This window comes from Chrysochloris asiatica, unplaced genomic scaffold (assembly GCF_000296735.1).
Source record: "Chrysochloris asiatica unplaced genomic scaffold, ChrAsi1.0 scaffold00020, whole genome shotgun sequence".
NCBI lineage: Eukaryota > Metazoa > Chordata > Mammalia > Afrosoricida > Chrysochloridae > Chrysochloris > Chrysochloris asiatica.
In genome coordinates this window covers 18959050-18974485 of record NW_006408538.1, presented here as the reverse complement: position 1 = coordinate 18974485, position 15436 = coordinate 18959050, and the positions used below count along the sequence as shown (strand labels likewise).

The window sequence follows — 15436 nt, the reverse complement described above, 5'->3', positions numbered from 1 at the left end:
CAAGTCATATGAATGGTTGAATGTGAAACTGATGATGTGCCCTGTAAACTTTCACTCAATCCACAATAAAAACCTTAAAAAAAAAAAAAAAGAAAAGAATGAAGTGAGCATGAGCAGAATGTGACACCAGAGATGGATAGAGAGCAACTGAGGACTCCAGACTCATGGAAAAAGAAAAGCTATGTGCTGGTGGGCAGGAGGCTGGCTTGCAAAATGTACCCGTTGGTTGTTTAAATAATTATATATTCCTATGTGGTTTTGTGTACATTTTTTAAAAAGGGGGAGAGAGAATAGAGGCAAATACTGTTCACTAATGGGGCATGGAGGGAAATGTAATCATTGTAATGTAACAAAATATGATTGGTAGAGTGCAAAACTAGTGTTCTCCCATGTAAACTATCACTCAATTCACAATAAAAGCTTTAAAAATTAAAAAAAAAAAAAAAAAAGTAATACGAATGTAGAAAACGCACATCCTGCTGTTACTTGCTTAACAGTAAAAGTTTTAGACTTGGTGTTTCTCCACCAAGTGATGGCTGTGTACCATCAAGTCAATTCTGACTTGCAGTCACTCTGTATAGGGTTGTCAAGGGTGTAAATCTTTACGGGAGCTGAAAGTCTTTTATCTGTCTCCTGACGAATGGCTGGTGGATTTGAACTGCTGACCCCGTGTTTAGCAGCCCAATGCATAACTCATTATGCCACCAGGGCTCATTTCTCCACTCATTGTTGTTGTTGATTCCTACCCATAGTGACCCTGTATAGGGTTTCCGAGGAGCAGCTGGTATGAACTGCCAACCCTGTGTTTAAAGCAGACCTTGAGGTCCATCCAGCACTTATCCTATGGCACCACACCAGGACTCTGATCATTAACAGCCAGCAAAGATGGGCAATTAGAATTGTGTCCATTTAAAAACTGATTTACAACTAAAGTATTTGACTCACACATCTAATTAGCAACATGAAAGGGAGCAGGAGTAGGAAATAGGCAGAGGGACCTAACTCTTGATATTAACAACATAATACTAATTCATCCTAAAATTACTACTAGCTTTAGAAATGTATATGCACCAGTATAATTTATTGTGATATTTTCCCATATGGGTTTCAGCATCTGCATTTCTCCTTCTGCAAAAGAAGGTAAGTAGATACTTTCTTTATCTATGTTAGTACAGAAGCATGCAATTTAAGAAATAGAGACCACATTCAAGTTCTAAAGAGTTGCACTTTACCTTATCTTAAATGAGGGCTAGAGCCTATAGCTATCTCTTAAATACTGTCTAGTCAAAACTACATTAAGAAGCCCCTAAATCACCAGACTTAGAGCCCTGGAAGCTCACTGACTAAAACTTATTTTGTTTTTCTTCTGTGCTGGGGGCCTCCCTTTTTCTGGGGTAATGAAGGCCAAGGTCTACTTAAAACGAGGCAGGTGAGAACACAGAGTAAATAAGGCAATTTATCTCTTTTTATAAATAGCTTAATTAGCATAAGTTAAACATTCATTTGAAGCTACATGGATCCTGATGTGGTGCAGCAGGATAAGTACTTGATTGCTAATAGCAAGGTCTGTGGTTCAAACCCACCAGCTGCTCCTCAGAAACGCTATAAAAGGTCGCTTGCTATCAGACTGACTCGATGGCACTCAACAACAATAAACATACCGTTGAGACAACACAGAGAGAATGGTCAGGCCCATTATTCTGTTACCATTAACAAAAAACCTTCACAACTGGAAGAGTAATTTGGGGGAAACTCTCTTGTTTTATTACTTTCATTATAACCCACAACCTCACAACACTCACTTCACTCTGATTCTCAGATAAAAAGATGGGGCCTTCCTACAGTAGTAATTCCAACCTAGTAAACATTTTAAGGACACACAATTTCTCAACTTGGGAGCAACCTACCTGCGTCAGAGAAGAGTCAACTTTGGAGGTCTGATCATGACCACCAATGAAGTTCTGGCAGAAGGCATGGCATGCACGCATGGAAACATACTGTGTGCCTGTCACATCCCTCAGGCCCTGGGCCACACCGAGGGGGAAAGGCGGCAACATTTTTCATCAAAAATCCACTAGCCACCAGAAAGCTTCAAACCCTGAAACATGGGCGAGGGTCACCTTAGCGCAGAGCGACTACGAACGAGTACCGCTTTGTGCCACAAACCCAAAAACTTCTGAGAAAATCAGAAATGATCAAATTAAAAGTGCAGAGAAAACACCAACGTGAAAGGACCCGGGGGCAATGGGAGACTCCAGACCACCCAAGCAAAGGGAGCCAGTTCTCAGACGATTGGGAGACTAACGCCCAGCAAGTCAGCACACTAGTCTAGGCTGCAGCCCGCTTATTACCTGACGGACGTCATGATTTCACCTTCCTGACTCACGCAACAGCGCCCGCGTTTGATGCTCCGCGTCTGCAGTGGCAGCAGCAGGTACCACGGCAACTGCTCCTCTGCTCAAACACTCCGCAACTGGGAGCGCGTCCTCACACACCCTGCATATTGGCGGCCCCAGCCGAGTCGGCCGGGCTTGCTGATTGGCCGAAGCCAGAGGGGGCGGATGCTCCGCCCCTAGCCTAGGGCACAGGATCAGCTCCCGGTGCCGCGGGCCACGATTAGCCACCCGCTGGTCTACAGCCAGCACTCTGGCTAGCGGGCGTGGTGGCCATCTTGGGTCCTGGTAACACTCTTCCCCCATCCAGGTTTACAAGGCATGAGGTTGGGTGCCCGCCTCAAAAATGGCCGCTAGACTGGGAACTGGGTTTGGCAGTCACATGGCCACGGGCAACCCAGGCAAGTTCAGGCTGTTTGCTGGCAGAAAAACTAGGAACCAGTAGGCCATGTCTTGGGGATGGAGTTTAGCTGCCTGCAAAACCCATCTGCAAATAAAGAGAAACCAACTACCTAAGAACGCTTTGATTGGGGAAAATCAAACGCTTGGTAACTGCAGCAAAATATGTTAAATTCGAACTCACAACCTTTAAAAGTCCATCATTTATTATGTTGATCCCCAAATGTTCTTGAACATCAGAAATACTCACTAGGCATTGGCCAGCAATTCAAACTCACCAGCTCCTCAACAGTAGAAAGATGAGGCTGGCTGCTCCCAAATTATTCTCAGGAATCCTAAAAAGCAGTTCTACTTTTCCCGATAGGGCCGTTCTAAATTCGAATTTGTTTGATGGCAGTGAGTTTGGGATTTTTTGTTTGTTTGTTTGTTTCTTATAGGATTCACCCTAAATCTCTTGATTTTGAGCGCTGCGAATCTGTTCTATCTCATAGCGACCCTGCATAGGGTGGGTTTCCAAAGACCTTGTGGTTAGCAGTCCAATGCTTATCCTACAGTGCCACACGAGAACTCTCATCCTAAACCAAGGGAATCAGACTCCAAAAGGGTAAGGTCTGGCATCAATAAATTTAGCAAGTTTACAAGTGATCCAAATACAGGTCTGACTTGAAAGTTTTAATAGCCTAATTTAAACTACCTGTTTGTCATTTTGAATTCTCAGAACACCTGACATTCCCGAATGGTGTAACGCCAGCATCGAATACATAGAGACACTGTACCTCCTAGCCCTAACCTTGTCGTTTGTTGTTGTTAAGTGTTATAGTGGCATTAAAATGTAGACTCTGAACCACTAATACGCGTATAAACCCAAAACCACAACTAAATAAAAACAAAACCCACCAAACCCACTTTCATCGAGTCAATTCTAATTAATAATGACATGATGTAGGGTTTCCAAGGCTGTAAAACTTTAAGTGAACAGAAAGTCTTTACTTTAATCCTCCAAGCAGCTGGTAGATTCAAATTGATGACCTTTCTGTTAGTAATCTAATGCATAATCCACTACCTCACCAGGGCTTCTTCGTAAACTGTAAAGACAAGCAAATTAATCCCTATTTGGGGAGAAGGGAATGAAAAGGGGGTGTGTGGATAAGTAAACACTTAAAAACTTTAGTAGTTTATCTTTCATCCCTTTTTATTCCCTGGTTGTTGTTGTTGTTGTTATGTGCCGTGGAGTCGGTTCCAACTCTTAGCGACCCTGTACATGGTTTCCGAGGCTGTAAATCTTTACAGGAGCAGAAAACCTCATCTTTCTCCTGCGGTAGCCTAGTGCATTATGAGCTAGGCTTCTAACAGCAGGGTTCGTTAGTAGTTCAAATCTACCAGTCTTTCCTCAGGAGAAAAATGATGCTTTCTGCTTCAGAAACTCTATACAGCCTCAGAAACATTATGAGTCTGAAGCAACTGGATAGCACACAACCACCACCACATGTGGATCCCTGGTGTGGCACTGTAAGATCAGCAATGGATTGCAAACCACAAGGTCTGCAGTTCAAACCTACCAGCTGCTCCTTGGAAACGCTCTACAGGATTGCTATGAGTCATATTTACTATACTATCAGATTGCAAATTTCAGAGTTATTCATTTACTAACTATTCAGGAAGGTTATCAATTCAACAAGTCTAAAAACAATTCCAAGGAGCTCTGGTAGCGTAGTGGACTTGGGCTGCGAACTGCAAGGTCAGCAGTTCAAAACTACCAGCTGCTCCGCGGGAGAAAGATGAGGCTTTCTGCTCCCGTAAACATTTACAGCCTCGGAAACCCTGTACAGGGTCATTATAAGTCGGAACTGACTGCACGGCACATAACCAACCGCCAAAATCAATTACATCTAAAACATAGGTGTGATATTTACAAATTCTTAACATTTGTAGATTAGAAACAATGGGCAATCTGATTTTAGATTTCACCTTCACTTCTGAAATTCTTCCAGCAGCTGTGCTGTCCACTATGGTACCTGAGCACTAGCCTGCTAATCATAAGGTCAGCACTTCAAACCTCTCCAACCACTCATTGGAAACCAAATATGAGTCAGAACCAACTAGATGGCACTCAACAACAACCACCACATGTGGTCAGTGAGGATTTCAAATGTGGATAATGTGAAGAATGGATGTTTATTTTAATTCGTTTTAAAATTAAAACTAGACCAATGTAAAATATTTTTCCATTAAACACTATTTTTGCTTTTGGTTGGACTATACATGTCACTTTGTTGTTGTTGTTGTTAAGTGCCACTGAGTCAGCTCCAACTCATAGTGACCCTGCATAGAGTTTCCAAGAAGCAGTTGGTGAATGCGAACCACAGACCTTGTGGTTCAAACTGACCTTGTGGCCCAGTGCTATATCCCACATCACCATTCCAAGACTCCTTCAACTACTGAAAATTTAGCATACATATTAAAATATTGTTGGTTTGAACTATAAGGCCAGTGACTCAAGCTCACCAGCAACTCCTTGGAAACCCTATACAGGGTCTCTATGGGTCAGAACTGACTTGATAGCACTTAATAACAACAACAACAACAGATTGTAAAATACACATCAGACAAGACTTATTACAAGAAAGGAGTCCTGGCTGGAGGTTACTGCACCAGACTGCAAAGCCATTTGAACTGCAAGTTCGGTGGTTCAAGCTCACCAGCTTTTCCTTGGAAACCCTATACAGGGTCACTATGGTTCGGAACCAACTCGATGGCACTTAACACCAACATTATGAGAAAACATAAAATATCTCGGCAATAATTTTTTTATTGATTACATGTTGAAATTATAATTGTTTTTATATACTGTTGTTGTTGTTGTTAAGTGCCGTCAAGTCAGTTCCGACCCATAGCGACCCTGTACAGGGTTTCTGAGGCTGTAAATCTCTATGGGAGCAGAAAGCCTCATCTTTCTCCCGCAGAGCAGCTGGTAGTTTCGAACTGCTGACGTTAAGGTTCACAGTCCGATTTGTAACCATTACGATACCAGAGCTCGTTATAATAAAATATATTACTAAAACTAATTTCAGCTGTTTCTCTTTACCTTTTTGTGTGTGTGGCTCCTGGAAAAATGTTAATTGCATGTGTCTGGCATACTTCAAAAGGACAGTGCTGCTTAAGAGTCTTAAGTTAACTGCTTCTTTTCACCCCATCAATGCCCCTGTGAGGTAATAACTATATCCACAAAATGAAATTAGTGGGGAAATGAGAGCCACGGTTCCTTGCTAGCCATCTAGAAATAGAACAACAAATTTTCCCAAAAAATCAATTTTGGTTAGAAATGGTTAGTATTTTTCTTTTCCGTTTGAAAAATGCCTTTACAGAATGAAGCCACAGACTATAAACTGGATGTGTTTAATTCATGAGTAAAGGCTGCAAAAACACTGAGCTATAAACTTGGCATGCTGAGATCTTGACCAAATGTCTACAGACCAAATTAGTCAATTGTTCCTCTGGTTTAAAACAGGATCTGAATCAAAGCAACAGCTGGAGAGCCATTTCCAGCAGCAGAAACACTGACTAACTCAACATTCTGCCTCCTTCTATTGTGAAAAAATGTTGATAGTCCACGGACACTAAAATAAAACCAGGAATGATTCTTAAAATTATTTTAAAAGTACAATGTCACTTTTAATATAGGAAGCAACATGTTGTAAACCAGTACTTCTCAAATTTTACAATGCAGATTAATCACTGATAAGATCTTTTTTAAAAATACAGTTGTGATACAGTCTTGCAATGAAGATTTTGCGTTTCTTTTGTTTCCAGATGTCTCAATTGCTCTGGCCTGTGGGCCAGGCTGAGAAGTAAGAGATAAAAAAAAAAAAAAAAAACCAAGACAGAGAAGTTTGAAACTCTGCAATCCCCCTTCCCTCCTCCCAACACTTAACTTTCTACAGACACGCTATGCAACCATGCATTAGTTCTTTATCAATCTGTCCGTTCGTTCACCCATTGCATGCTTTTCACAGCACTGTAAAGAGTAAAGCGTAATTAACTGTGGCGCTGTAGGATAAGCATTGGGCTACTAATCATGAGGTTCAAACCCATCAGCCAACTTGGAAACCCTATACAAGTCAGACTGACTAGATGGCACTTAAAAACAACAAGAAAGTGCCATAGTTATTATCATTTAAAATCATGTCTCTGGGCACTAGGATATGAAACTGACAGCTAAGATGAACTTGGCCCTGTGAAAAACAAAATACATTTTTAGGCAGGCAAAATTTAGCAATTCCTATTTTTTATTTGAACAATAAAGTTTAAAAACAACTAATTTGGGGGCCAAAACAACAAGCAGTAAGGCTAGAAACATTATTACCAAATAGACTGAATTCTATGTAGACAAGGGAAGATATTGTTGTTATGGTTAAGTGCCATTGAGTCAGGTCCAACTCATAATGATCCTGTATAGGGTTTCTGAGGAGCAGCTGGTGAGTGTGAACCACTGACCTTGCAATTCACACCAACCTTGTGGTCTAGTGCTTATCCTACGGCGCCACACCAGGACTCCAAGGGAAGAGACAGGCTTGGTGGTGGTATGTGCCATGGAGTCGGTTCTGACTCCTAGCGACTATAAATCTTTATAGGAGCAAAAAGCCTCATCTTTCTCCTGTAGAACAGCTGGTAGTTTAGAACTGCTGACCTTGAGGTTAGCAGCCCAACTCATAACCACTATGCTACCAGAGCTTTCAAATATATAATCAAACTGATACCACAGCACATTCAAAGATACAGAAAACTTATTTTTTTATGGGTGACACTTTCTAACATAATAAAAAACTTTAAATTTGTTTCTGACTCAAAACCACTTTCAAAGAGTTTATTTGCTGTCTTAAAATGGATTTAGTAATAGATGTTGCAGCAATATACACACAAAAATATTTCAGGAAACAGGTCTGAAGTGTGTGTTCTTTAAAAATCAATCAGGTAGGTAGAAAAGGTACAGATATGTTTTGTTTGTTTTTCAGGAAAACACAGTTCTTTTTATTCACCGAAACTTCCCTTGCAGTCTTTCATCCTGTTTTCCTAATATTCTCTCTCATTACCTTTTTTTGTCCCTCTCCTTCCTTTCACACACAGAGATTTACTGAGTTAACTCTTGATCAATTTTCTAAGCAATTTATTTCAACCTTGTTCTTTTCATAAAGGCTTTCCTTCTCCCACATTTTTTGGAAAAGCAGTCAATTGAAATGTTTAACCTTTGTTAACCTTCCTACATTTTAATCTCTGAATCAAGTGCCCTTGAGTTCTGATTCACAGAGACCCTGTGTAGGATTTCTAAGGAGCAGCTGGTGAGTCTGAACTGCCGACCTGCTGTTCAAAGTGACCTTGGGGTCCAGTGCATTATCCTGTAGTGCCACACCCAGACTCCTGAATCAAGATAAGTGGGTCATTTTAGCTTGCTGTAGGTAACACTGATAATATTCTACTTACTTTATCTAATCTTCAGCTTAGTCTGCCCCTATTAGAGTCCAGAGACAGCTAATCCCAAATAGCTAAGTGGTCCCTGTGGCATACCAAAGACGTGGACCTACCCCACTAATCTTTTCAATAAGTGTTTCAGATTCCAAAATAATAGAAGTGTTCGTCCTTCAAACACCACCAGTTTGCTGTTAAGGGTACAGGAAAACAAGCACAGTCATACAATGTTAGTGGGAGTATAAATTAGTACATTTCTAGAAAGCTTTTTAGCAATACATGCCAGCGATTTCATTTTTTAAGCAACTGTTGTAAGGAAAATAGATCAGTGTGAATCAAGATTTGTAACCCAGTTATTCATTTCAGCAATATTACTAATAGCAAAAAAATTTATCATAAATAACCAAAGTAAACATACTGGTTGAATAAGTTACAATAGAGTGTTATGGTGCTATTACAAAATACTTCCAAAGACTTTTTAAGGACTAGGAAAATGCTCATTATATAAGCAAACGTACAAAATGTACCATGTGATCTTTTTGTTTTGTTTTTTAAAGGTCTTTATGTTTATTACCATAACTGAACTCTTAATTAAGGCCCAGCCTTTATGTCATTATTTAAGGAGGGAAATAACTACGCACCACGTGATCTTGACCTCATTAAACAATTTAAATTACATATCACAGCCAGTCATTCTTGATGTTGTTGTGAAGTGCCATCGAGTCAGTTCTGATCCATAGCAACCCTATATAGGGTTTCCAAGGAGCAACTGGTGAGCTTGAACCACTGACCTTGAAGTTCAAACAGCTTTGCAGTCTGGAGCATTAACCCACAGGAGAAAACAGATTGGAAAGGAACATATCAAAATGCTATTATTGATTATCTCTGGGAAGTAAGATAATGTGTGATTTTAGGCATTGGGCTGCTAACCAAAAAGTCAACAGTTCAAACCCACCAGCCCCTGCAGGTAAGGCTGTCTGCTCCAAAGATATAAAATTTACAGTCCATAAGCCAGCTGCTCCTTGGAAACCTTCTCCCGGCTCTCGCTCTGAGTGGCAACAGCACTTAACAACAAAGAAGGAGTTCTGGTGTGGCGCTGTAGGATAAGCACTGGACCTGAAGGTCGGTTTGAACAGCAGGTGGGCGGTTCAAACTCACCAGCCACTCCTCAGAAACCCTATACAAGGTCACTATGAGTTGCATCTGACTCAACAGCACTTAACAACAACAAGGAAGGGTCACTATTGGAATTGGAAAAAACTTGACGGCAGTTGAATTTTTGTTTATACTAATTTAGTTTATAAATTTCCTGCTGTATATTGGTTTTATAGTCTGACATTTTTAAAATAAAATTCAATTCTTTAAAACTCGGTTTAAAAATGCAAACTGATGCCTGACTTTTTTTAAGCTTACATTTCTAAAACCCACAACCATCACAATGACCCTTATTGTTAGAGAAATAGAGATTACTATTAAATGTTTCATGTTTTCAATGGTTAAGATTCTTTAAGACAAAACAGCAAAATAAAAAGTCTATGATTATCTTGGTTAAGTGTTTTAAATCAGAACGTGACAAAGTTAAGTGTAAATAACTTGGGGCTTTACTTGGCTTTTAAGAAACCAGCTGTTATAACATTAATGTGCAATATCTTCTCTTCATGTTACTTCAATTTCATTCCTTCATTTATTATGCATTAAGGGACTGAGGGAGTACTGGTGTGGTGCTGTAGGATACATACTGGACCGCTAACTGCAACATCGGTAGTTCAAACACACCAGTTACTCCATCGAAACCCTATATACAGTATCACTATGAGTCAGATCCGACTCAAAAGCACTTAGGCAAAACTAAAACATACTGGTAAGGTCGTATTTTTTATAGCAAGCTATATCATGTTCCAAAAAAGATAAACTTCTTAAGACAGGTCTCTCTAGAGTAAGCAGGGGACGTAGGGGAAAGTTTTGTTGTTATTGTTAGGCACCATCAAGTCGCTTCTGACTTTTATCAATCCTATTATGTACAACAGAACAAAGCGCTGACCAGTCTTGAGCTATTCTTACAATTGTTGTCATGCTTGAGCCCATTGCTACTTCCCTGGCGTCAACCTATCTCATTGGGGAATCTTCCTCTCATTCACTGACCCTTTACTTTTATCAAGCATCATGTTCTTCTCCAGCGACTGATATGTCTTTAGTATGAGAGATGAGCTCTGGTAGTGTAGTGGTTACCAATTGGGCTGCTAACCGCAAGGTCAGCAGTTCGAAATTTCCAGCTGTTCCGCAGGAGAAAGAGGAGGTATTCTGCTCCCATAAAGATTTACAGCCTCGGAAACCCTGTACAGGGTCGCTATGAGTCAGAATCGACTCCACGGCACATAACCACCACCACCTTGCTTCTAGGGAACATTCTGGCGGGACTTCTTACAACACAGATTTGTTTGTTCTTCTGACAGTCTATGGTACTTTACATATTCATCTCCAACACCATTACTCAAACGCATCAATTTTTCCATAGTCTTTTTTTCATTGTCCAACTTTCACATGCAAAAGAGGCAATTAAAAATACCAAGGCTTGCATCAAGTGCATTTTAGTCCTCAAACTGACACCTTTACTCTTTAAAGATTACTCAAAGAAAACTTGCTGAATGTATTAACTATTTGTCCCAAAAGTCACTATAAAAGGTCTGGAGTGGCACTGTAGAATAAGCAATCACCACAAGATTGGAGGTTCAAACCCACCAGTTCCTTGGAAACCCTACAGAGGGTTGCTGTGAGTCAGAAATGACTCGAAGGCATAAACCAACAACAACATACCAAACCGGTTGCAGTCAAGTCAATTCCAATTCAGGTGACCCTAAGGGACAGAGTAGAACTGCCCCACAGATTTCCAAGGCTGTTACAAATCAGGCTGCAAGTCGCAAGGTCAGCAGTTCGAAACTACCAGCTGTTCCACGGGAGAAAGATGAAGCTTTCTGCTCCTGTAAATATTTACAGCCTCAGAAACCCTGTATAGGGTCCCTATGAGTTGACCGATTCCACGGCACATAACAACAACAACAATCTTTGTGGGAACTCACTGCCACATCTTTCTCTACCGTACAGCGGTTGGTGGGTTCAAACTGCCAACCTTCAAACCTTTCAGTTCGTAGTCTAGCACTTCATTAACTACTATGTCAACAACACTCCCTATAAAAAGGCTACAGTTTTCAAAAATACTCTCTGAAGTCTGCTTAAAACCAAAGTTTAACTAATAAACAATACTTGAATTACATTCATGAAGAGTAAAAATTATTTATTTTATTAAATCTTGATCCTGGAACACAGATCTTTTTAGTCTCCTGGTAGCACAGTGGGCCGTCTATTTAAAAAGTCAGTAATTCGCATCTACCAGTCACTCTGGGAGAAAGATGAGGTTTTTCTGCTCCTATAAAGATTTACAGTCTCAGAAGCCCTCCACAGTGTTGCTATGAGTCACAACCAACTCGGTGGCACACAACTACCATGACCTCCACCATCTAGGAGGTTCATTCACTTCATGTGCTATGCTGTCTGATGGTTTAACTGTAGAAAAGCATTTGTGTGTGTGATTGGGTTGTGTGCTGATCTAGCCACATTTTTGTTAAATTTTGTTCACAGCCCATTTTTGTTTAAAAGAATGACTGGCAAACTATGGCTCTTTAAACGTAAGCATTTGGCTCTTTAAACGTAAGCATTTGGCATTCTCAAATGAATAAAATGTATCTGTGACTTCAAATAAACAACAAGCCGTGTTTATTGCCATGGTAAAGTACAAGCTTGAAGACAGAAATTAGGATGATAGCAAACACTGTTCTGACACCATGAACTTGAAAGTTTCTCTGTGATGAGGTAGGTGATGACGTTTAAATAATGTGAGTGTTTTGATATTCTGTAATGCCATATGCCAACATTTAGAAGTTGTGCACGACGTGGTGAATCAACATTTTCCAAATGACCAATACACAATTATAAAGTCATGCATGGCTACAGATCCATCATCCTAAGTGCAAGAGAGACCAGCTGATTTTAATCAACTTTTAATAGCACCAAAAGTGTATTAATGCGGTTTGATTCCTCATTGCAACTAATCTTTAAGAGACTGACATTTATCAAATTTTGGTAGCGTATCAAAGAAGTATATTCAGAGTTATCTGGAATTCCTTTTCCCCACAGCCCAAAAAATATCTCCTGAAGTCTTTTTGAAGCCATATAAAAGTTTATGTTAAAGACTATCTACCTTGGACATTATGATCTTTTAAGAACTATCTATGTGGGATCAAGTTAACAATAACAACTTTGAAAGATTAGATAAGAATTTTAGGGGGAGTGAGTTTATGTTAGTGGGGGAAGAACAGCTCAGGAAACAAGAGTAAAAATGACTATACACCTCAAGGAATATAATCAGTGTAACTGAACTGGACCTACAGAAACTACTGAATTGGTGAATATTTTGCTTTACAGATTCCCAATAACAACAAAGTAATTTTTAAAAACAGGTCTATGGTTTTGATTTCCTTTTCATTATTATCTGTAATTCCTTATGCCACATTTCATTTTAGTATTACCAAGTCTAACAGAATACAATCTTTGAATGGAGACCAATAATTTCTTTCTCCAGACAATGTGAATAATACAATAACACTGGACTGATTAAACTTTCTTTAGTAAGAATTCTTCACAAAACTCAGGCACACCTTTCTGACGCTTCTTCATTTTCCAAACTGCCCAAAACTCAGTACCTCCCAGTCCACGCTGATTCTTAGCAACCTTACATAAGATTTCTGAGACTGTAAATCTTTCTCCCAAGCAGTGCCTGGTGGGTTTGAAATAAGCTCATGGTTAGCAGTCCAGTGCTGATCCCACAGTGTGGCCAGAGATCCTTTCTTTATTGTCAGTGACTTACAAATCTCTGAAATGCAAAGAAAATATCCAATCTAAAAATACAAGACAACAGTGATTCCAAATTATTTATGCTGCCAAGTAAAAACATATTATTAAACTACAAGTGAGTAGCACTATCATTTTACTTAAAAAAAGCCATTTTAACACAAAAATGTAGGAAGGACATCACAGAATAAAGAGAACTCATCCCAAAGGCCCTGGTGTGGCGCTGTAGGATAAGCACTGGAGAGGTAACCACAGAGTCAGCAGTTCAAATCCGCCAACCATTCTCGGCAACCCTATACAGGGTGGCTATGATCGGAACCACTCATCAGCACACAAGAACTTCACAATGGATTTTCAGTAACCTTATTTAAAAATGTTTTATATATAAGAATTTCCTGTTATGATCGTTTTACTAAGGATCTGAACCAGGATACTTCACAAACAAGTGTTAGGAATCATTAATGCATAAACTCATCATGTATTTATTGAGTATTTACTCTACTGCCCTGAACACTAAAAATTCAGTAATGATCAAGAACGTGTGCTGCTGTTACAGAAAGTCCGTTCTATTGATGGAGGACACTCAAAAAAATCAAATAAGCAAACAAGAACATCATCAAATGGAAATGTTATGCAGAATATTAAAACTAGCTAATCAACATAAAGTCAGATAGTCAGGTAAGGTCTCCTCCAGGGAAGAATTAAATGACAAAGAAGAGCCAAATAGGGAAAGAGCATTCCACACAAAACAGCTAATGCAAAGGCCCAGATATGAAAATTGGAATTAACAAAGAAAGAACAGTAGTATGCGGTCAGAGCAAGGAGATATCTTAAACTTTATGAGCCTCAAACATTTTGATCTTGTTATACACACAATAGAAAGCCACTGCAATTAAGCTTTGAACAGAAAAATGCCACATGCCAGACACCATCATATAAATCTTGCAAGCACTGCCTCATATAAAATTCACAACAGCCCGGACTGTTGTTAAGTGCATCGAGTCAGTTCAGACTTACAGCGGTTCTGAAGAGCGCTGATGAGTTTCAAGCACAATCTTGCAGTTCAAACAACCTTGCAGTCCAGTGCTAATCCGACAGAGCCGCAGGAAATATATTACTTTTTTAGCATGCTATATGTAACGAAACTGAAGCTGAAAGAAGTTAAATCATTTGCTCAAACTTACACATTGGTGGTGGTGGTTAGCAGCCTGATTTGTAAGCACTATTCTACCAGAGCTCCTTAAGGCTAATTACTATGGTACAATACAGTCTCACTGGAATAAAGCCAAGATATTCTGACATAACTCTGAGGCTTTTACAAATATTCAAACTTCGGGCCACCAGACTATGATTTCACCTGTAAGATGCAGCGATCCAATCAGTTTCAATGGCTTATCTTTTGATTAATAATATTTGCATAAGTGGGGGCACCTCATAAAAAAGTTTCAGAAATTGTTTCTTTTATTTCCATGTATGCTTGTTCATAGACTAAGTCTGAGCAATGACTTAATATTAAAATTTCAACCACAATTTTATTTGTCCTAATTATAAGTGATTTTTGACAAATTAAAAATTGAGTCACACTATGAGTAGCAAGTGGCTGAATGTACTATGAAACTCAATAAATCCCCCAAGCCAGCCATGCAGTTTGTGTGAATCAAATTTGTTGTTGTTGTTAAGTGCCGTGGAATCAGCACCAACTCATAGCGACCCTGTATACGGTTTCCGAGGAGCAGCTGGTGTCCTTGAACTGCCGACCTTGCGGTTGAAAGCAAACTTGCAGTCCAGCACATTAGCCCACAGTGAGACTTCATTAAAATGACAAATCATTTCATATCAAGATCTTTGACTCAGAAGTTCAAATACAAATGTTTCTATAAGTTTCCACTGTAAGAATATATGAATATATATATATACACATATGAGACAGTGATTCTGTACCATAAGCATTGGACTGTAAACCAAAGGTCAGTGGTTCAAACTCACCAGCCACTTTGGGGTAAAAAGATGAGGTTTTCTGGTCCGGAAAAAGATATACAGCCTCAGAAACCCTATACAGAGACTCGACCGCAGAAACAACATGTCCTTGGGCATATTCTTATAGAATGATGTTGTTGTTAAGTGGCGTCGAGTCGATTCCAACCCATAGTGACCCTGTATAGAGTTTCCGAGGAGCAGCTGGTGAGCTTGAACTGCCGACCTTGCAGTTCAAACGGCTTTGCAGTCTGGCGCCTTAAGCACAGCACCACACCAGAATGATAGTGCCTATAATTTTC

General features: G+C 39.7%; 1 protein-coding gene across 4 annotated transcripts in view; it reads right to left on the bottom strand.

The window, feature by feature from the left end:
* The window catches only part of ADK (adenosine kinase), a 647845-nt gene that overhangs the window by 587260 nt on the left and 45149 nt on the right, over positions 1-15436 (bottom strand). For 2 of the 4 annotated variants that reach the window (XM_006835923.1, XM_006835924.1), the window contains exon 1: positions 2352-2475. The exons of the other annotated variants lie outside the window; for them this stretch is intronic. In XM_006835923.1, coding sequence (XP_006835986.1) covers positions 2352-2365 — 14 coding nt within the window. In that variant the 5' untranslated portion in view covers positions 2366-2475. Of the gene's footprint in view, positions 1-2351; positions 2476-15436 lie in introns of those variants that run through there. 4 annotated transcript variants of the gene reach the window in all.